This window comes from Xenopus laevis, chromosome 4L, assembly GCF_017654675.1.
Source record: "Xenopus laevis strain J_2021 chromosome 4L, Xenopus_laevis_v10.1, whole genome shotgun sequence".
In the NCBI taxonomy this organism is placed as follows: Eukaryota; Metazoa; Chordata; class Amphibia; order Anura; family Pipidae; genus Xenopus; species Xenopus laevis.
In genome coordinates this window covers 60,627,099-60,651,038 of record NC_054377.1, presented here as the reverse complement: position 1 = coordinate 60,651,038, position 23,940 = coordinate 60,627,099, and the positions used below count along the sequence as shown (strand labels likewise).

At 40.8% G+C, this 23,940-nt stretch overlaps 1 protein-coding gene across 1 annotated transcript in view; it reads right to left on the bottom strand.

The window, feature by feature from the left end:
• Positions 1-222: 222 nt before the first annotated feature.
• The window catches only part of LOC108714099 (zinc finger protein ZFPM1-like), an 87,676-nt gene continuing 63,958 nt past the window's right edge, over positions 223-23,940 (bottom strand). The window contains exons 5-11 of the mRNA XM_041590208.1: positions 17,586-17,725; positions 9,578-9,677; positions 7,925-8,134; positions 7,584-7,808; positions 5,488-5,583; positions 4,478-4,627; positions 223-4,109 (exon numbers count right to left, since the gene is read on the bottom strand). Of these exons, the coding sequence (XP_041446142.1) occupies positions 1,855-4,109; positions 4,478-4,627; positions 5,488-5,583; positions 7,584-7,808; positions 7,925-8,134; positions 9,578-9,677; positions 17,586-17,725 (3,176 nt within the window). The 3' untranslated portion in view covers positions 223-1,854. The remainder of the gene's footprint in view (positions 4,110-4,477; positions 4,628-5,487; positions 5,584-7,583; positions 7,809-7,924; positions 8,135-9,577; positions 9,678-17,585; positions 17,726-23,940) is intronic.

Below are 23,940 nucleotides of genomic sequence, written 5' to 3'. Positions count from 1 at the left end.
AGGCATTTAAAGGGTTAACTCCTCTGACATTACAGGACAGATTTATTATGTGGTGTAAAAACTGGTGGAATAATTCGCCACACACACATGCAGTAAAAAATAATGGCGGCAAATCTGGCGTTCGCATGGCGTAAAATTAGAGACACCTTGTTGTGCTTCAAATGTGTCTACGGCTGGCATTTTCACCACTACAGCGGTTTAGATAATAAAGATACAAAAATAATTTGTTATACACAGGTTTTTATTTATGTACAGGTTTATACACACTGTTAGTCACCAGAAATGTGTGTTTTGTTTGTGAATCAGTGCTCTTGGTATCTATATTAATATATAAATATACTTTTATGGACTATTTTTTAACACATTTTGTTTTCCAGTTTTGGTCATAATATAATGCCATGTAAAAATACCTTTAAAAAAAAAAACAACCAATCATAACGGCCATGGCATCAGAAGTTAATGAGATATTACTCTCCTGCTCTAATTAGTGCTTTAAACACCTCCTTTTTGTGCCAGTGCATTGTATAAATGCATAAAGGTATGTGAATTTAAGAGTTCTTTAAGCCCTTGTGGAATTACTTTATAAAAAATCTATCATGGCCACTTGTGAAACCATTTGCAATAAAGGAGAAAATTAATATCCTACTGTATGTTTAGCAATATGGCCCTTGGGTCTGCTAAGGTTAGAGAATAGGGAAAAGTAATTCCTGTAACTTCTGGGCATACTCTGCGCGGTTTCCAATACACTAAAACAGTATCATCTGAGAAAAGCAATTTTTGAGTCTGGCCATATGCTTGGAATGTCTGTCTGGTCTACAGATGTATAAAAATAGCAATGTAAAATGATTTTTTTTATAATGTTAACAAAGTGGCACTGAACCTACAGCGCGGTCCCTTCCACTGTAGAAAATCTTGACAGGTAACAGTAGTTATGGCTTTATTAATAAAAAGGTGGCGTGTGAGTTTCGATGGTTTCCTCTTCCTCCCTTCAGGCCCCCATCATTTTTAGCCACTTTATTGTTTTAAGGAAATTTTACACTGTGATTTCTCAAAGTAATAAAAGCCCCCTGCTTCTTTAAAATCCCACGGGAACCTGAGAAATTCAAGAGTGGATATCCATTAAAAGAGGAGCACTTATAATCAAAGACCTCAGACTGCTGGCCAAGAGGACGAGCTGCTTGCATTAATTAAAATATCCCAGTATTAGTGCAAGGACCTGACAGTAATACCATGAAGTTGCCTTAGGAAAAAAAGATAACGTCGCTGAAGAAATACCCCATTTTGAAAATCTGAAAAGAGCTTACATTATAAAAACACTTTAGAATTTTTCTCTTTAAAATTTCTTTTAAATACATCTTAAAAATAACTTACTAGAAAACAATTATTCCCTTCCCAACCCTGTAACGAAGACACGCGTGCCTTCATTTTAATATGTCCTTTGTAACAGTTTTTCTCTTGTTTTTCTCTTGTGCTTAACAAATTGGAGGCAGATACAAAATAACAAGTGGAGAAGCAGTGCAAATTTGGATGCAACTGGAACATAAACCATTTGCTTTGAGGGAAGGACTAAACTACGTAGAAACCATTGTCCCCCCTTTGCTGTTAGTTAATGGTTCCAAAAATTCACACTCTATGGATGTGAGAATGGAGATCCACTTGAAGAGTAAGCTTGCTCATTGTCTATAAAACAGGCGGACTTCACTATACTGCTACTCGATTGAACCAAGTGCCTTTTTAACATCTGTTCTTTGAATTGATGCCAACAAAAAGGTACGGACCGCACCTAAAACGCTACTGATTCCACATTTTTTTAATCCATTACGACTAGCCATTTTCTTACTGGGTCAGCCTCTGTTATTTCACATGTTCTGCAGCATGGGAGGAGCAATAGTATTTCTTATGAGCAATGAATGTAGACAGACTGCTGAACTTGATGTTACATAGGCGACAGTACCTGTGGTTTCCATTGGGCACTGGAGAAATCAAACTGGGCTTGGGGGGCTGCATTGCTTTGTCCCCAGGAAGTAAAACTTGACTCGGAACCCTTGGAAGTCCATCTTCTCTTCGGCTTTCAGCCAACGGTAAAGAATTTGAAGGGGGGGCAGGAGAAGTTGGCAAAAGAGGTCTGGGAGTGCTTGTCAGTATTGGGCTACCATTAACTGAAGAGGAGGAGGAGGTGGTATCTTTGTAGTTAGAATTCTCCCTCCTTAGACCTGGAAGCTGAAGGGGTGAAGCAGATGATACTGGTGGACTTGGCAGGCTGTTTTCTGATGCACTGCTTGTTTGTCCACGAGCAGGCACCAACACCTCCATAAAAGTGGTTTGTAATCTGTGCCCTGCAGTTGGCTTTGCCAGTATGAGACCATGGACACTTCTAAAATGCTCAAGCAGGTCCCCTCGTATTATCACATTATGAGGACAATAAGGACAAGTGGTGGTTGCAGACAGGGATGCTTCTGTGACAGATGAGTACTGCTGAAGTTGTTTGGGGTCTGAGATAGTAGAGAATGGCAAAGCAAGAGGCTGGATGGTGTCACTGACAGATCCTGGACTCAGAGCTGCCTTACTTTCCACCTTTACCTTCACAGTATCATCTACAAGCTTCCCAGTAGCAGATGATGGAGATTTCACTTTCTGAAGTTGCTGAATAGTTTTTTGCTGTAGAGGTGCAGTTGGGCAGGAAAACTTTTTATGCGCAAGGTAACTTTCCAAGCTGTTAAAACTAATGCGACATGCAGTGCATTCATGGTAGTCCGCAAGTGGTGCCACAGTGGCGGCTGCAGATGGAACAGGTGCTTCTGCCACCAAGCGGGGTTTCTTGCTTAGATCTATTGGCCCATCAACAGCATCTGGACTAGAGCTTGGGGAAGGCATAACAGGTGCAGGTATCAGGCCTGGCATCAGTGCCATAGCTTCTACCCTTCCCAGAGTATGTGGTGAGGGAGGAGTGGATTCTGTTGGAGCAACACCATGAATTTCATATAACTTACGCCGTTTCCGTGTGCGTGGAGTTGGCTGAGTGGTATATGGAGGCCCAGGTTTGTTAACTTCCCTACGACGCAATGGTGGGTCATGTCGTGACGCACAGTAGTACCGTTTGTGCACTACATATGTTTCATGACGGCTAAAACGGATGTTGCAAGCCCCGCAAACTGTGCGGTTTGGGTCTTCTTCTGGATCGTCTAAGGAGCTGGGGCTCTGACTGCCCTCACTCACATGACCACTTCCTGCTCCTTCACAATCCATGCCAGAGTTCTCCTCTAGTTTCACTGCAACAACTGGCGCACTGCTCTCTTCGCCTGCATCTTCTTGTGGTGGGGATGCTTCTTGTTCAGTAGAGGAGAAACCAGATGCTAATGCTGTTCTAGCTGGTAAAGCCTTGACTTTACGAGCACTACTAGAATTTTCATCTGAAACATGTCTTCCAGAGCAATACAATCTTTTATGTACATAGTAGTTGTTAATATTATTGAAGGTAATTTCACACTCAAAACATGTAGCGCCTTTTGGTACAGCAGACCCTGAAAATCCTGCTGGAGTAACTGCCTGGCCCTGTTTTAGACGACTGTGTACTAACTCAGACATCTTGGCAAGAATCTCAGATGCCTGAGGGACTATAGCTGCAGTAGCCTCATGCCCAAATACATAGTGTGGGATAATTACTGTTCCCCCACCAGTGGCAGCTCCTGTCTCATTTGGAACAGGGCTTGACCCAGGAGTAGGACTTGACATTTCAGTCTTCACCTTTATGGCTGGTGATTGCACTAATGCTACTCCATCTTTTGCTTCACAAGTGGTACTTCCTGCTTCACTGATGCTGAGTTGCCCTTCTGGCTCCTGTTTTATATAGAGTTTTAGAGGGGTCTCTTCACTACGAGAAGATGCTGATGATGATGATGAGATAGGTGACTTGGCATTTCCATTTTCTTGTGATTCAGGGTTTTGTTTTTCATTTATATTTTCTGGGGGGGACTTGACAGAGTGAGTGGCAGAAGGTACGGGATTTGTAGTGTGCAGAAGTGCATGTTGTTGAAGACTTGGAAGTCCATCTGCCAAAAATCCACACAAGCCACATTTCAGAAGACTGGAAGAGGCTATTTGGCTCACAACTAGAGAGATAACAGAAAACGGAAATTCTCAAAAGAAGTGACACAAACGTAATATTATTTAAAAAGGTAAGACAGGTTTAAATATAAATATTAATGTTTTATAACTTTTCATTTTATGCAGAGTACTTTCTATAAGCTTTATGAAGCAGAGCAGCAGCTACAGCAATATATGGGGTGAAATGACTCCATTCACCCCTCAAAAAATTAGCAAGAGCGACTGAATCTGGAACATGTAGCTATTACGCTACTAGAGTTTTGGGCAATGCTGAAGTTGCTTTTCCACTCAGTAAAGTCTCACACTGCTGCCTTACTTCACAAATACTAGTCATTCAGTCAACAACTGAGAACATGTCCCTGTAATACTGTACCTGGGTTTGATGACTTGACTGCAGGTACTGCTTTTACAACAGGGTACACATCAACCTTGGATCCTGGTTGGCAGACCATGTGATTGGTCACTAGATGACTGTAAAGGATATCTCTAGTGGTTGAGATGAACCCACAGCCGTGGCAAACACCTGTAACAAGAGACTGGTCAATAATCATGACAGAAATTAGTACACAATCACTCAATGAAGAGGATCACAAAGGCGGTGGGTTTGTTTCTAATTTCTTTAAGTGTCATTGCTGGCCTGTCCCAGCTTCTTAGCTGGAGAGGTACAATTAGTATTTCCCTTTAGTAAATTGTTAATTGTTCTTGCAAGGGGTAGTTTACTTCCCAGTTCAACAAAAGTGAACATGAGTTCAACCTACTTTTTGTCTATGTTTTTTGCTAAACAGGACAAACAGGGAAATTCTGGTCCTTGCCAGGCAGATAATTTAATCACTATTCCCTGCATTACAGCCTAACAAAAAACGCAACAAAAGGGTGAAGTTAGGGGGTTGTATACAGACAAGCTATATATTTGCCTTTATAGGCCCTTAGTACATTTCAAGAATAACCAAGGTTACAGAAATATTCATGACCTGTACTTGCATATTTTTATTAATCATTTCCATAGACATTCATTGCAACAGTGACTTCTGAATGAATACATTTAAGACATATTCTGTGATTTTAGAATGGATAGAGAGAGAAGGCAGCACAAATAATCTTGGCTCACTTTGCACTTCTCTGCATCGTTTCTCAAAGCATCATTTGATTTAAAAATACTTGTAACTGTAGGGGTTTTGGGAGAAAATAATGCATGTGTATTATGTAAGACTGGATTGCACACAATTAATCGGTGGAGCGTATTTCAGACAACAACTTCACATACTGCAATACAAACTGGAACTTCTACTGCAAAGAAAACATTAACAGAACTGAACGGATTGGTATTATGTCAATTTAAACATAAAAATTAAATAATTTTTTAGTTAATGGTCTTTTACTTACCATTCAGGGTGTCTGTGTGAACTTTAAGATGGCGTTCACAGTTGGCTTTGGTAGTAAAGGCAGACAGACAGATCAGGCACACAAACGGTCTCTCGCCTGGAGAAGATAAGAGTACTTGTTATTTAGTCCTTCCAAGAAGATCTCAACAGCACCACCCTGGGCACCCTCTTATCACCAAAGCAATACTAGCCACATCTACTAATAGAGAGAAGTGTGCGGAGTTGTTATTAAGATGGAAAGATAATGTCCTGTGATGCTATTAATCTGAATGGGACACTTTGAACAAATAGATTTGTGTTGTGTAAAAATGAGCATGGCAGATTAATCGGGACCTGATAATGCTAGTGGTTTGAGCAAAAAGCAGACATTTATTAAAGGGCAAATGAAGACAAGATTAAACATCAGTTATTTTATTTGCGCTGCCTCCCAGTGTGACTCTGACTTACCTTCCAGGTTCCTCCAACATGGACCTCATTCTCCAGGCCCTGGGCATAGCACAGACACACAGCTCTAATGTGCACTGTTACCCTGAGCCCTAAGACAAGGAGGGTTGTGGAGGAGCTAGGAAGCACAAACGTAAACTAGGGCTGGATATTGGATGCGAGATGCAGATTATGATTGTGATTAGTTAGCAGACATATTGAATTCATACTTCCAAATAAAAGTCAGAACTACAAATAGCAGTTTAAACCATCATTAATAACATGTATGCATCTAGTCTGTATGTCATATGCCTTTGTATAGCATCTATATGTACATCAAGAGTACATTTATCTACACAGGCCTTTATAACTTTTCATTGCCTAAAGCAGTTTCATGGGAATCTGAAACAGAATATGCAATACTTTGTAGCAGTTTAGTATTTTTTTTTTAGTTATTTCAAACAATCGGTTCAGCCCAATTTGGCCCAAAATTTAGGTGACCAATTTGGGCAGACCTTAATATGTAAGGACGCCATTAGGATGAAGAATGGGGGATGGAAGCGTATGTGTGTAGCAGTGATGTTTTTCCCACCCAACATCCTAACTTGCAACTACAACCTAGTTCGAGCTAGTACTAGTACTCAAGCTGCCTTGTTCCTGACATCAGAGATGATCAGAATAGTCGGGATGGTACAGGCAGACTTTGTGAAAACTCTATCCAACCTACAAAGTAAGTAAGAAGTGGGAGCCTAGCCACAGCATAAAAATCAACTGTAATGAGCGCTGTGGTAGGTCATGCTTACTTGCATTATACACTGACCTGATTTGTGCACCGATCATTCAGCCCAAACCCCACAGCTTTGTCTAATGTGTGGGGCAGGGCAACTATATTACCTAGTGCCAGGCTGCTGACGCGCCAGTAGATGAAAAACAAACAGTAAGATACTCTGTCTAACTCTGGGCAGTGTCATTCTTTGGCTACTAAAGCAAATAAAGTTCTGTCTTGCATAAAAAAGGGCATTAACTCAAGGGATGAAAACATAATTATGCCTCTTTATAGGTCCCTGGTAAGGCCTCATCTGGAGTATGCAGTGCAGTTTTGGACTCCAGTCCTTAAGAGGGATATAAATGAGCTGAAGAGAGTGCAGAGACGTGCAACTAAACTGGTTAGAGGGATGGAAGACTTAAATTATGAGGGTAGACTGTCACGGTTGGGGTTGTTTTCTCTGGAAAAAAGGCGCTTGCGAGGGGACATGATTACTTTACAAGTACATTAGAGGACATTATAGACAAATGGCAGGGGACCTTTTTACCCATAAAGTGGATCACAGTACCAGAGGCCACCCCTTTAGACTAGAAGAAAAGAACTTTCATTTGAAGCAACGTAGGGGGTTCTTCACAGTCAGGACAGTGAGGTTGTGGAATGCACTGCCGGGTGATGTTGTGATGGCTGATTCAGTTAATCCCTTTAAGAATGGCTTGGATGATTTTTTGGACAGACATAATATCAAAGGCTATTGTGATACTAAACTCTATAGTTAGTATAGGTATGGGTATATAGAATTTAATTAAAAGTAGGGAGGGGAGTGTGTATGGATGCTGGGGTTTCATTTGGAGGGGTTGAACTTGATGCCTTTTTTCAACCCGATTTAACTATGTAACAATGCAACTCACCACTATGACTCCTCATATGAATCTCCAGCGAGCTGGTACTAGGGCAACTCTTTTTGCATTGCGGAAAAGGGCAGATTCTCTCATTGGGATACGAATCCTTAGCTTTCTCCTCCATGGATGGGGATGTCGAACTTTGGCGACTGGCACAGTAATACATGAGATGTGCCTGGAGGTTTCTCTCACTGCGGTACCAGATTCCACAGTCCTTACAAGGAAATACATCCTCTGTAATGAACAATACATGACATATGAGGGGCACTGAGAATTGGTGTAAACAAAGATCACCTTAATAAATCATAATAAATATGACATTAGCATTAGTGTTATTATAATGTACTCACTGTTGACAACAGCTGTGGCAAGAATTGCAGCCATACCGGCCTGTTGAGGGAGCAGTTGGAACTCTGGTAGAGTAGAAGTACACTGGGAAGTCTCTCCTGGCTCTTCTTTTATTGTGTAGTTGGGAATGGCCTGGGGCTCAGCCATTAAGAAGGCTTGGATGACTTCATCTTGTTCCACTATTTGTGATGTCTTGCACCAGATTAGGTCACCTGCAACACACAAAAAAATTAGAAATTCTATTTTGTGGAGCATCAATGAATAATAAACTAGGCACATCTTATAAAACACATAATTAAAGCAAAATATTGAATACAATTCCCACTGAAAACAGGAAGCCAAAAATGCATATCGGCTTTGCATGCTTTGTAGGACGGTATTTTACATCAGAATACAGTCTTTGCACTGTCCATATGCAAATTGTGATATTTAAAGAGGAACTATCGTGAAAATGAAACTTTAATATCAGTTTCAGCACACTGAAATTCGAGGTTTTCTAAATCTAAATAAAATAAATTAAAAATTTTGTACTGTTTGTGAAATAATCAAGTTTATCTTCACTATTCCTCTCTCAGCATCTGTTTCTTTTCATTCTCTCTTCATGCAGGAGTTGGGTGTCGGATATTCATTGACAGTTAGATCCAATATATCTTATAGGGGGGCCTTTGCCTAGAAGATGTATTAGAGCTCACTCCATTAAAATCACCAGACACCATGTCTCTCTACATGCAGGATTTGTGCAAAAGGCAGCTATTTTGTTTGTTCTGGAATCAGGTATTTGATTGAGTTCGAATACATCTGCTAGGGAAGAAAGCCCCCCTATAAGATATATTGGATCTGTCAGTGAATATCTGACACCCAACTGCTGCATGAAGACAGAATGAAGAGAAACAGATGCTGAGAGAGGGATAGCAAGGATAAACTTTTTTATTTCAGAACCAATGCAGAATATTTAATGGATTGTATTTAGAATGTTTCTTATTTCAGTATGATGAAGCTTATATTAATTTTTCATTTTTGCGATAGCTCCCCTTTAGATAATTAAGTAATATGTCAAACGTCCACTCCTCCCCTCAAATGAAATCCTTCATGGCATACATAGAAGCAATTCAGATAACCCACCAGCACACCCTGGCCTCTCACGTCAAGCTTGGTCCGGTGCTCAGTAAAGAAGGGGATCGGCACCCTCAGCAACACAAGGTAAGAAGACAAACTACCGGCACTCAGGACTTCATGCAAGCGGGCCAAGCCCTGCGTTGTTTATTGAACGTAACTTTTCGGGGGCGTACCCCTTCATCAGACTGACGAAGGGGTACGCACCTGAAACATTACGTTCAATAAACTCGCAGGGCTTGGCCCGCTTGCATGCAGGGGTGCTTCGCCAATGAGGCGAGTTGAGGCTGTCGCCTCAGGCGGCAGCGCCCCACTAGGTACCAGGGGCAGCAAAAATGCTGCTCCTGGTACTTTAAGAGCGAATTTCTGGGGGAGGGGGGGCAGCAGCAACTGCTGCTGCCTCAGGCGGCAGAGGGGCCAGGATCGCCCCTGCTTGCATGAAGTCCTGAGTGCCGGTAGTTTGTCTTCTTACCTTGTGTTGCTGAGGGTGCTGATCCCCTTCTTTACTGGGAGCCAGTAGTCTTCAAGTATACATTTTTTACCTTTCCGGTAGAGAACAGCATTAGCTTCAGCTTCACAGGAGACTAAAGTCACATACTTCAGCCAGCAATCACCATCCACATCCAACGAAAGGGAGATGTTCTGTGGAAAAGCACAATCAGTTTTATTTTCATTTACAGATACAAAGAACCTACATAAGCTGTGAAAGCAGAGCCATGCAATTAACTCTACATTGTCAGTATAATATAAGTGCAGCATACATAGCATTTTGCTAAATGGAACATTCTCTCCTTATTCAATCAGTGGAGGGGGCTCTCCTGCACCAACATAGTGCACATCCTTGATAGATGCCAGAGAATGCAGTCTATGCTCAAGGAGGACACTTACCTTACTGTAGATCATGCCCTGGCCTAAAATAATAGCCGCCTCCATCCAAACCAACACGGTATAAACATCAGTTTACAAAGACACGTTTGTGTACCATTTTAAAGGGGCTGTTCATCGTTCAATTAACTTTTAGTATGATGTAGAGAGTGATATTCATTTTTATTTATTTATATTTATTATTTGTGGTTTTTGAGTTATTCAGCTTTTTATTCAGCAGCTCTCCAGTTTGCAATTTCAACAATCTGGTTGCTAGGGTCCAAATTACTCTAGCAACCATGCACTGATTTGAATAAGAGACTGGAAAATGAATAGGAGGGGCCTGAATAGAAAGATGAGTAATAAAAAGTAGCAATAACAATACATTTGTAGCCTTAGAGAGCCTTTGGTTTTTAGATGGGGTAAGCGACCCCCCCCAATGGAAAGCTAGAAAGAGTTACAAGAAGACTCCAAATAATTCAAAAACTATAAAAAAGAAAAAATAAAGGCCAACAGAAAAGTTGCTTAGAATTAGTTATTCTATAAGATACTAAAAGCTAATTCAAAGATGAACCAGCCTTTTAAACATTTCATGCTATTTCCACCACCAGAATACACAATGGGAATCACTTATGGTTCAAATGTGACTGCACTTGTGCCATAAACCAAGCAATTCTAATTAACTGCAGAGGGAAGTCATTTGAGTTTGTTCCTGCTCTAATACAGAAAATAAAAAAGTGGCTATAAGTACCATATGTGCTTTAGCTTTGCTTATAAAACTGTTAACTCGTTCTCTCTAGATCTCTTATCAGATCTGATGGACAGCATGGTGGTGCAGTGGGTAGCACAGTGCCACAGACAACTGCTTTGTAACTGGTACTTCAAATATACAATGGAGTAAGATAATAAAATATTTTTGTTCGCGCCTTGTCTTTATTGGCAATAAAAATAGTCTTGTTTACAGAGTTAATTCTGCAAATAGCCACATGGTGGCCCCTTCTCTCTTTTGAAAAAAAAAGCCGCTTTGATAGTTTCCCCATACTGTGACTTATCCAGGGATCAGACTGTTACTCTGAAATGTCACACTGGCTGCACTGTCTGGAACGTATAAGTACACAGAGGTTTCTCAACTGTACATTACAATGTCTCTAATACTCTGGGGATTTGGGCATTTACTCAACTTTATGCTCCTCAATGGAACAAAAGTCTATGAGACAAATGGACAATGAAATAATAATAAATTGTAAATAACATAGCCTAACAAAACTGATATTATACTCTACAGGTTCTATACACGGAAATGATTAATATTCAAGGTTGAAAGACCTAATTTATTTGGGTTGTAGTGGATAAGGCCTAAAATACCATATAATACATGAATTAAAAATGGTCCCTCTCCGGGTATTCTGGCATGATACATTTTTGCAGGGATTCTAGCCATTTGCTTCCCATTAAAACCTGATATATTTATAGAACCCCACCTGACCGACCCCATCTCAGACATCACAAAGGGGGTGTGGTGGAGCATGTGCGCCTATAAAAAGAAGCTGCTGGAGGCGGAAGTGGGGCACAGTAAGGATGCGGGCAGTAACCTGACCCTAGCTCAACTCATCCAGATCAGCACCCAACCCAGCCTGCAGTTCTGTGCTTCCTTATATACCCGCGCCTAACCCACCTCCGTCTCTGTCATGGGCGGGGTGGGGCAGGGAGTGTCTCAATTCGACATGGAAGTTTGGGCACTGTTAGGTCGTGGGCAGGGAGGGCAGCAATGGCAGACGGAAGAGCTTGGCCTGTACCTGCGGGCCAGACCACACATCACTAGCGGGCATGGAGGGTGGAAGGAAAATCTTGGGCCAAACCTTGTGCAGAAGTTGGCCCGAACTTGTTTGGCCTGCAGGTTTCAGGCAGGCAGCGCCTCACTACAAACCACTCTTAGGCCAATGGCACAGCAGAGATCAGCTGAAAATAGTGAAAAAAGGCATTTTCGGGCCAATCTCCACTCCGTTCAGTGTAGCCACACTCATCCAAACCTGTGTACAACACATATCTGTCAGTACAGCTACAGGAAGCTGCTGATGAACTGTACAGTTTCTCTCAGCCTCAAAATTGCATCGGAGAGAAGTGGTGAATACACTTTGTGCTCCCTTGCCATAAGGGACGGTAAATTGTTCATTCAGTAAGAACATACACATAGGGCATACCTGCACACTCTGCACCTCACTGTGGATTAGGTGCAAAGCGCAATGCCAACAGGCACCCGGCAGCCCTGTCCTTACCACATACCATAGGGCAGACAGAGAATCCTTTTTGAATAGAGGGAAGAATGGGGGCTGTCTGCACTGGTAGATAGCACAGGACAAAACATAGCGATTACTTGTTTCTTTTAACTCTCTGCATGTTTTAAATAAACTAGGGATGCACCGAATCCACTATTTTAGATTTGGCCGAACCCCCGAACCCTTCGCAAAACATTCGGCCAAATACTGAACCAAATCTGAATTTGCATATGCAAATTAGGGGTGGGAAGCGGAACTTGACGCGATTTCCCTCCCCGTCCCGAATTTGTATATGCAAATTAGGATTCGGTTCAACCGCATTCCTAAAATAAACACACATATTTATTAACTTCCTGGGACTTAAAATAGTTTTATTTATATAGTTGAATTTTTCCAAAAAAATAAATCATCAAAGTTTTCCAAACAACAGGGTCAAGAACGGCTAGATACCTGCAGTCCCAACATGGTGCACAGGAGCCATCCCAGACCCTGCAACTAATTCTAGCTCTGTCTGAATGTGTTGTGGTTGAGCCTTCAGACTTGCCGTAGAATCCAAGCATTCTGCCTTTCTATGTCTCTAATGAATATTAATGAGTGCAGAGAAAAAGAAATTAATCTGCCTGATCCGCTGATGGCTGCGTCGGTAACGATATGAAATCTAATTATTCCTTCCAATATTTCTAAGACCCACAAACTGAGGGTGATGGCGCTAGTCAGCTTCCAGCTTATCACTCTGATAGGCCGCGTGTTTGTCGCTTGATAAAGAGTTTGGCATTGCTGATGATGCAGAAACACTCTCAATGCCATGCGAGTTGTCTTTCTTACTCCATATACTCACACCTAAATACTCAAAACATACTTACTAGGGATCCACCCAATCCCCTATTTTGGATTCACCAAACCCCCGAATCCTGATATCCAAACACCGAACTGAATGCACACCCTAATCTGCATATGCAAATCAGTGAGGGAAAAAGAAAGCCGTGCTCAAAGCTAAAGATTTTTTTACTTCCTTGTTTTGTGACAAAAAGTCACATCATTTAAATGATTCAAATTCGGTTTGGCCAGGCAAAAGGATTCAGCCGAATCTGAAAATGGCTGAATCCTGGCCGAATACTGAACCTAATCCTGGATTCGGTGCATCCCCAATACTTACAGGAAAAAGCACTACAGTATTTCATATCCAAGTCTAATAAAGGGTTTAAACAATTCCAGTGATAAAACTCATTTTCTGGAGAAGGAGCATAGCTGCAATCTGTTCTGACGACTTTCTTCTTTAAAAGCTTGAGAAGCTAATGGGGTTACTTTGACAATGGTTAAAGGTGTTGCACTGAGCTGAAGGTGTATAGGCACTGTAATATGTGGACAGTATATAAGCTGCATCTTTCAAACTCCCCTCCTCTGTCCCTATGAGAAGATGTGTTGTTTTCCCCTTGAACAAAGAGGTCAGTGTCTCTGTTCTGAACTTTGCCTGATAACCATCGGAAACTCTATCTAGACTGCTTCCGCTGTTCAGGCTTATCCTGGGAAGGGGTGCTTTAAATGCTAGCAACTGCTGGCTGAACTGTGGAAACAAGGACAAAATGGAGGAGGCAAGTGGCCCATCTACATAAGTTATTATGCCTGGGAGAGACAGTGGCCTCTTTATCTGCAAAGCAGCGCAAGCAAACCTGCTGGTCGATTATCATCAACAGGAAAATGATAATGATCACAGATCATAAACTGTTTATACAACCTTAACAAAATACATAACCTTTCTTGTAACCATAGCCTACAATACTGCATTTCTGTCTGACCCAGGAAACTGAAAGGGTATGGTAAGGGTCAGTGTTTGATCATCACAAACTTGTTTTTCTGATCAGCTATGTAATTCAGCAACTGCATGTTCCGAAGAGCAACCTTAGGGGTCTCAATCACAAGTGGATCTTCTGCTGGTCCAGTGCTTATTTCTGGTGAGCATGCCCCCTTTCCCCCTGGCATATTGCACATGTATAAAAATAAATATTTAATCAAGTTGTTCCACGGGCAGACTGACCAGCTGCCCAACCTGTATCTTATTCACAATAAACAAGGGCTTATCTAATGTTCAATGCAGTGTGCCATCCGGAAAACCATTCCCTTATTACCAGAACATGAAGTGGATTTATAGTGGGGGAAACGGTGCTTCTCTCAATGAAAGGACTGCAGTGATTTGAAACTTGAAAGGTCATTCTTTGCTGTGGATTTAAATACACTAACTATTTGGACATTTTCTGAACAGCTCAACAGTCATAAGGCTATGGGCACACAGGTTTACAGTTAGTGGTTGTTGTCAGCCTGAGTATTTTTGCAGGCTGAGAGAAGCAGATCTGCTCAGTGCCCCTTCTCCATCGGTTTGAATTCGATCAGCCTGTGTGTGGTTTCCGGTCGCCTCACGAGGAAACTTTGGAAATCCTATTCGATTCGTATGCCATCCTGCCGGCGATTTGTGTCAGTTTCCACAACAGCAAACCCTCCCCAATCATAAAACTCGCCCAGGGCCCCATCTCTACGTCACCATAACAGCAAGCACAGTAGTATAAGAACCTATGATTTTCAATTTAATGCAGGGGATGTTATAGTGACATGTTCTAGATTTATTAAACAATATCGTATGTATAATTCATGACAACTGCCATATTATTTATTAATCACACTGGGCAGTAATGAGTGCTTCAGTGACAAAAGCAGTGAATGGGTTAATGTGAGCCGATTCTCCCTGAACTATCTGGGAGAGGGGAGGATGTGCGACATTTACTATAGGGGCGGAAAAGGAGCAGAAGATCTTTTAGCCAAGAGCAAGATAGAAGGAGGAGGAATTAAAAGGGATGTTTAATGTGCTAGAGATGAACCTATTCCATCCTGCCGCTCCTAAGGTTCCACTGATAGCTGAAAGAGAGGGAGGCAGAGATGAGCAGAGCTGCAAAGCATCAAGACACCCGATAAGGGCAGGGTGAGCGCTGAAATGCTAGAGAAAATATTTAGACAATAAATGAAGTATCGGGAAGGCAAGCCACTATCTGTGAGGAATCAATCATTTGGCTGTCTTGTGTCTGGACTAGTGGCGCCATAAGATCATAACACCCCCAAACGGGGAAGATAAGGGGTTAATCAAGGATTTCATTCCGAAGAGATAATGGACCCAATCGCTATCACATACCCAGCCTGCACTCGTCTAATATTTCGAGCTTTAACCTTAAAGCAGAGGAGATAATGACTCGACTCTCCCTCCTCTCTCATGTATAAAAGATAGGGAGCTTATAGTTGGAGCATTTTGCCCCATAATAACTCAGGCCTAAATCTCTTCTCCACATTGTACTACAGCAGCTCTTCCAGAACGACCCAGGACTTAACCAGCATGGAAATAATGTTTGCTGCTGGCAGCCATAGCATAGAATGGGATAATTATCACTGATGTTCAACTTTACAAAAGTGGTAGAAATGCACTTTATGCAGTAGTGATCAAATATTTACTACACTGAACTGAAACTTTTTTCTAGTTTCAATTCTAAAACAGGAAAGTACAAAATATATTTTATCTTATCAGCACAACAGAGAGAAAGAGAGACAAAAATCAAAGGTTGTGCATACAATATGCAAGCATTTATACATATGCAGAATATTTGCATTTCGCATATGTATGAGCTGCTATATTGCTTCATAATCTACTTTTTTAGAAGGTGTATAAATTATATATTATGCATATAAACCAGGTAAGTAGTGCCAGCTCTATTTCTCGTGTTTTGTATGTATAAACCAGGTAACCCCAGATTTCAGTCAAATAATCATACATTAGCGTACTTCAGGCTGTTGTTCCAAGTCTTCAGAATAAGAATCCCCCCGGCGATTTACAGCTTAGCCAGCGGGAAGGCAGGGTAGGCAGTTCGGGGAGATTAGTCGCCCCGAAGAAGAGGAGATTTGTCATCGGGCATGGTTGCTAGGGTAATTTGGACCCTAGTGACCAGATTGCAGACTGGAGAGCTGCTGAATAAAAAGCTAAATAACTCAAAAACCACAAATAATAAAAAAACTATAATTCTCTCAGAATATCACTCTCTACATCATACTAAACGTTAACTCAAAGGTAACACCCCCTTTAAGGACTAATAGGTTTATTTATATTTTTTATCATTTTAAGCATAGACATATTTTTATCTGGCTGTTTTTTAATTTAGATCGGTTTTGTAATGGATTTCCACTAAATGAATCGAACCTGAGATACTTTTGGCACATTTTGAAACTTTTCTGGAATTGCCTCAAAGAATATGCTAATATACATTAGCTTCTTTTGCAACTGGAGTGCAAAATACCCCCTTATTTTCTCTAACAATTTTATCTGAATGGCTCCTTCTCTCCTGCAGGACAAACTAGAAATCCACTCTGTTCCTCCTGCTAGAGAGGCAGCAACATTCATTGGTAGGTGTCTCTGACAGTGCACAGAATTCTACACAGTAGACTGGAGTAGTGCCTGCCCTCTAGCTAAAGGAGTGATTTGACTTTCTTTTAACCTGTAGCAGAAAAAAGAGCCATACATTTACATATGGAGAGGAAAAATTCATTAAAATACATTGCAAAGTGGCAGATTATACTACCTAGCAGCAAAATGGGTACACTTTGTTTGTGACATCCCTATCAGTAGATATTAGTTAGGCAGAGCCCGAGTCATGTAAAATTTACTGAAAATACTGAAAGGCCAATGACAAGCATATGCTCTGCTTTCGTATTTGAATGATCGGGTCCTGAAGTCCAGCTCCTGGCCGGTGTATTGTAGAGGTGCAATTCCTACTGCAGTGATTAAAGCATAAAAGTGCCAACACCACTGATATATATAAGCACTTTACCTATTTATAAAGCAGATTTTGCTGCTTTAATAGATACTAAACGTATTTCAGTGTACCCTTTTATGACAAAATTCTCTTCTTGATTTTCTGAACAGCGAGCAGAAATTGATATAGTTTACCAGACGTATTGCTAACTAAATATAAGCTGCTAAGGAAATGTTTTGCTGACCTGTTTTATTCTTATAGCCAATCAAATGTGATGCTATCAAACCAGAATTTGGAAATAGAAATGATATGCTAAGGGGGCCCAGACAGACAGAAGATAATTTAGAGAATTATGAAACCACTGGCCCCTGTGTTCCTTTGTGCCACTAACAACAGTGTTGGATGCAATACACCCAGGACCCAGATCATTGTCTACATAATTCATTACTGTCCTATATCTACTTACCTATTGCACACACAGTTTTAAAAATTGTTGCCAATAGAAAATAATAGGAACATGCCATTTAAAAACTTAGAACAATGAATAGGCCTCCACCATTCTAGCCATGATGTAGGTGTAATATGGAGGAATTCTCTATATAGAATATGATTAATATCATATTTACCAAGTCAGCCGGACCAGGTGAAGATGAGGAGCCAGTGAAGTTCCCTTTGTAGGGTCCCCAAGAGAAGCCTTTGTGCAGCTGACTTCTGGCACGAATATGCCCAACTCCATCTGTAGAAGAAATTTCCAATTCTAGCTCATCTAGAGAGAGGAAAAAAATATGAAAAGTTGATATGTCATAAGCAAAACTGCCATCTTGTATAACATGTGACGGTGAGTAAATCATAAACAGCATTTTTAACTGCCTCGTTATAACACAAGGCCATCACAAGACATAAAATCAATAGAGCTATAGGGTATCTAATTCTTGCCCCCTCTCTCTTTTAGGATGTTTAGACAACTTCCCAACCAATCCATTTTATTGAATGTTACTATGGTGATGGCAGCATAACCAAATTGTGACTTTAATGCACAAAAAATAGAAATAATTTAGACCCTTACATATTTTTTAGCATTGGCAGGGTTAAAGAATAGGCTGATTTTAAAGGCCTGAGGAGTTTTGGAGCAATAAGGAGTCATTGTTGGCAGAAGGTTAACATAAGAGCTGGGAGGTCAGGTCACAAATGTCCAACTGATAAGCTCTCTTAGGCTGACACTTTCCATGTCAAAACATCGATCTATCTTTTCTGTATCAAACCCCAGAAGGGAAAATACACAGCTACTGATAAGGCGGCCTCTACAGGCTGGAAGGACAAACTAACAAACACGGCACAGTAGCTACCCCAGCAGTTACGTTCCCAGGATACTGAAGCAGATACAAAAGGTCTGTGGCTATTCTAAGTGCAAAGATATAATACGAAGATTGGACTTTGGATCATTAGCGTCTCAAACACATCCAGCAAGAGACAGTGCTTCTGGCTAAACATGAATCCTGGTGTTCATGCAATGAGGTTCTTCATAATGAAAGAAACACTTCCTGTCAGGTTAATGATTCAATTAAAGAGGTTTAAAATAGGTACAAATCTGGGCACACAATCTGGGATACAGACATGGAGTGTTCTGGCTGCTTTCATATACTGACCCGTGACAGACCTGCAAAACAATGTAAAGAAGTGCAGCAGCTGCTGGGTTGGTACCATAATACATACATTCCCATCTACCTTTTCCCACACAGAATTTGATGATCGCACTTGATCTGCTTCCCCATCACATGCGAGCGGATGCATCGATTAATCCCGGGGCACTCCCTTTGGTAGACTGTTTTTCTCACACTGATCCCAAGCTAACAAAGATAAGGACTGACCTTGCCGTTATTAATATTAAGAGTACTCAGTGAGCTAATAGTTAAAGGCAATCTTTTTCCCCGATTATCACAGGAGGCAAAGTCCATTTTAAATCCTATCTCTGTATCAATAGTGCTGGTTCCCGTGTCACCACACTCCAGCTAATACAGTCCCCCTTTATCTAATCTACCATCGCAGGCCAGCATCTGATTGGCTGACGCCAGCCAGCTGGTCTGCGTATTATCAGAATATTCCCTATCACTGGGATCATTAAGTAAATGTTGCAGGTAACTGGGGCTGTTTGCTTGTGATAAAGTCACTCAGAAATGAAATAATAAATAACAGCTTTAAACTATTAGAGAGGAAGGGCTAGCGGTAAAGATTACTGAGAATCGTTCTAATAATGAGACATTGTCTGCTTCGAATGCTGACAATATGCACAGCTCTGTAGACATGGTGTATGTGGAAGCCACTTCTTGGAAAAACAGATTGCAATCTAGGCTTTGCTGCCTGAGTCATGATGCCCTCGATGCACCATGGAGAACAAGGTCATAAAAGCAGTGGAAGAAATCGGAACTGTTGAAAGACCACCAAACTACACTCTAATATACATCACATATCGCAGGGCTCCCTGTCTGTGAGAGATATGGCCTCAACTCTTCACAACAAACCCAGTTTTGTTATAAGGGATTACAAAAATTCCCAGTTTATCCAAAAATAATCCTGTCAATGTCAGACTGAGGATACTTTCACATATCTCATTTATGAGGGTCTATAGGCAATAGTCTAGCACAGCACATTGGGCCAGTCGGAATTCTTTGCAGAGAGGCATCTTATTGGAGAAGTCATGTTCTAGCACCTTTTCATGCTTCCTCAAGATTCTCTTCTTCAAACGATACATTAACCAGTCCTACTAAATCTTTTAAACCCTCTTTATCACTCGAATTTTTAGATAGATTATTTTTTTTCCTGTACATATATTAAAATGTCATTGTTATGCCCCTTAGCCACTGGATCTGTGTATGTGGTTACACAGATTTACAGCTCTTCTGTATTTCGTCTATATATAAAGATAAATGAAAGCTATGTACACTAGCCAAATGCACTGGGTACCAATAAGCAATTTTGCTAAATTTCAGTCTAACTGGACAACATCTGTGAGTGTATTCTTTTCCAAACATCCTGATTTTTAAGTTAGATATTTAGTAGATTTTTATCTGTTTAGAATTGCGTAGCTTCAGAGTCAATCCACTAGACCAAAATCATGAAATATTATTGGCTGAATGGATGTTGGCATGTTCATCCTCTTCATAGCCAACTTTAAACAAAGACAGAAAGAAAATCAAACAATTTAAAAAAAAAAAAAAACAATTACACGTGCAAAAATTGTCTCGAGCAAAAATAATTTTGACGCTCATTGACTTCAATGCATTTGGACAAATAAGTTGTGCGTGAAGAAATTTGCGAAACACATTGAAGTCAATGGGCATCAAAATAATTTTGACGCCCATTGACTTCAATGTGTTTCGCATATTTTTCAACATTTTGCAAATTTTTCCAGAGTGAAGTAAAATGGTACAGGTTCACCCACCACTAGTTAAAAGCAAACCCCTAATTTGTTGCTATGGTTACTGCACCTAGACAAAGTTAGTGCCTTTTATTACACATGGAGCTGGAGATTCAACAACCAGCTATGGTCACTGTAAAGTACTGTCAGCACCTTTTCTCATTTCACTTGCACATGGCTGTACACTTATTTTTTACTTTCCATATGTTTAGTGGAAACATTAATATCTTGCAGGGTGGCTGGTAATAATTTTACATGTCATGTCCCTCAAGTCACCTATTGTATTAAGGTCCCTTTTAAGAATACAGAAAAACAAAGATTTGCTTCTTTTCTGATAAACCATGGCAGCAGAACTACAGAAAAACCCTGAAATGGCATCAGCCATAAGAGAAATGGGCCAATGCAGTGTTTAAGGAGGATAATCTCCCCTTTTTGACATGAGATCATTCAGCTGAAAAAATGCAAAAATAGCATCAGAAATTGCAAAAATAAAGATAAATCTATTTTTTTTTTTGCCCAGGCATACCTATATCTGTATCAATAGTGTTGTTTTCCCATGTCACCACACTCCAGCTAATACAGTCCCCCTTTACCCAATCTCCCATCACAGGCCATATTCCACAGACCGAAAGGAAGCCATGTTACTTGTAAGAACCCTTTTCCAATATCCCTTAAGCTCACAGTGTAATGCAACCCTTCTCTCACCTTATTCCACTGTAAAGTGATGGATTCTGGAACTTGTTGTTATCTACATATGCCTAAATGAATGAGCTCATGACAAAATTGGGTACATTTTCCCTTAAACGGGTGGGACTAGTCAGGAGGAAACTCTTGGTTTTCCATGAGGTTCAGCCAGGCCTCATGGTCCTATTCTGTTGTTATTATTTCACTATCAGGTAATTAACCTGGGAGAGGAAATGAATTGTGGAAGCTAAAAGTCTAATAGCCCAATTACACATGATGAATGACAGGTGGAGAATGAAAGGAGCCAATTTTACTCTAAGGACATTGGGTCATGAAGTTCTCCTAAGAAAATAATATATTCAGTGCACGATATAAATACAGATTTGCCTTATGATAAAATAATTATCAGCTCTCTGTAGTCATATTAAGCAATGTACTCACTATAGTTTCCGCAAACTGATACTGCATTGGGCATAACTACTAATCCAAGACCAAACAAAATTGTCATGGTACGTTCCACATTTGCCATGCTAAAATAGGTTTGTTTAGGAATTCTTAGCTTCAGGAGTTAACTCCTAATGTTTCCTCTGCCCAATGGGTATTTTAAGAAAAAAATTCTTTGTGCCATTATATGATAAGGGAACCCCTAATTGAAGCAGCGTCTGGATAACAATTCCAAGGCTGTGATCATAACTCTGCAGAATCACAATCACATGTATTGATTTTTTGACAAGGCACAAACTCAAATCTTGATCAACCATGAACTGTGACCTAAGCTAATAGCTTTGAGATCTTACCTACCCGGAAAGCAAACACACTTTTATTAGCACCTGATTGTAGGGAAAATGGAAGCCTCGAGGCTAACATAAACTGGGAACTGGTGGGGGCTGCAAAACTATACTAAGCTGTGGATCTCAATGTTGTAAGTGAAGTTAACATGCTAATCTCTAGGTGCTGAGAAACAGGGCATGGCGGGGGGCAATATTAACAAGATTTGGAGGCTTGTGAGTTCAGTATTGTGCCCTAGAGAGTTAGCAAAGTCTATGGGACTTCTTTGTCGGTGGCTACTGCAGTTAGTTTTCCAGGGAAAAGCTAAACATATCATGGTACAACAATCTTTAAGGAAATGCAATGTTCTGCTACTTGTAACAGTAATAAGGGTACAGACTGTCTGCCAGAAAAGTCTAGCAAGTTTCCAACTGGAATGGATGTAGCTAATGGGGAGACACTGGGAGTTGTAGTTAGGAACAGTTTTAGGGCTAAAATTTTGAGTTCACAAGAATTACTTGTAGGGTCAAAAAGTCAGATGATATTATGCTTTGCTATTGGGCTTTATGTTGCTTGTGTGAGCCCAGCAGAAAAAAGGTTAATCTGGAGTCAGATTGAGGCTCTGTAAAATCAGCTGGTCAAATGTGAGCACTACATATTTTCACCATGCAGGCATCATACTATAAAAGAAACTAGCTACCCATAGGTCATCCTGGGTCATGCATACAATATAATAACATTTACAGTTTAATATCTCATTCTCCAAATCTCCCCCCCCCCTCGTTTCTAATTGCCCCCAGAGCTGGGGTTAAGGTGGGACAGCACTGCGACCAGTTGATTATTGTAGCCGTTTCATGAACCTGAAAGACTCTGTATTAAGTGGAGAAGAAAGCTCTTGTGTGCTGCTCAGGAAGCGGTGCAGACAGCTCTGGGCTGGCCTTCCAAGGATAGCAAGCCTCCATTCCCAGGAAACCGGGGCAGGAGAAGGAAGCTGAGTACAGAGTGATTAGCTCCCTGCAAGATATGATGAGCAGCCCTGATATCCTGTGCCGGAAAGGGGGAACCACATCTCTGATGTCACCCTAGCTGCTGATAGCCAGAGGACGGCTGTGAAAAATGGAGCTTCAGATTGCCAGGGTCAGCTGTCAGCAGCTGCCCAAAGGAGTAGGGAGAAGTAATCATATGGAGCTGTCAGAAAAAAGGGTACTGCAAATTGCATGGCCTGTGAAGTGCAAGGATCCTGCTAGAAGTCAAGTATATGACCCTGCCAAACTAAGTCAAGTGGCTATATTAACTATAGTGTTAATGACATGGCAATGCCATGAGTTAGGCAGATATATGTAAGTTCATGGTACCATGCAGATCAAAAGCATGTCTAGGTGCCCTATCCAGTTCAGTGTAAAAATAAAAACTGGGTAAATAGATAGACTGTGTATAATAAAAAAATGTTTCTAATATAGTTAGTTAGCCAAAAATATAATCTAGAAAGGCTGGAGTGAGGAGATATTTGACTTAATAGCCAGACTACTTCCTGCTCTGCAGCTCTCTAACGCCGAGTTAGTCAGTGACTTTAAAGGAACAGTTCCGTTTAAAAATAAAAACTGGGTAAATAGAAAGGGTTTGCAAAATAGCAAATCAGGCAGTAACCAATAAGTGACTTGAGGGGCCACATAGGTGAATGCTAAGGATCAATTGCAAACTCACTGAACTGTTATGTCCCATGTGGCCCCCCTTATAGTCGCTGACTAGCTCAGAGTTAGAGAGCTGAAAAGCAGGAAGTAGTGTTCTGTTATGAGTCAGTCCAGCCTTTATAAATTACATTTTTGGCTAACTATATTAGAATTTTTTTTTATTTTGCACAGTCTATCTATTTACCCAGTTTTTGTTTTTACACTGAACTGTTCCTTTAAGGGGAGGGGGCCGCATAGAACATAACTGTTCAGCGAGTTTGCAATTGATCCTCAGCATTCAGCTCAGATTCAAAAGTTATGACTCATGTGCCCCCCGCCCCTTAAGTCACTAATTGGTTACTGCCTGGTAACTAATCAGTAGAAACCTAGAGAGTTGCAAAGCAAGTTGGGTTCTGTTCTGTTAGACATCCAGTCACTCCAGCC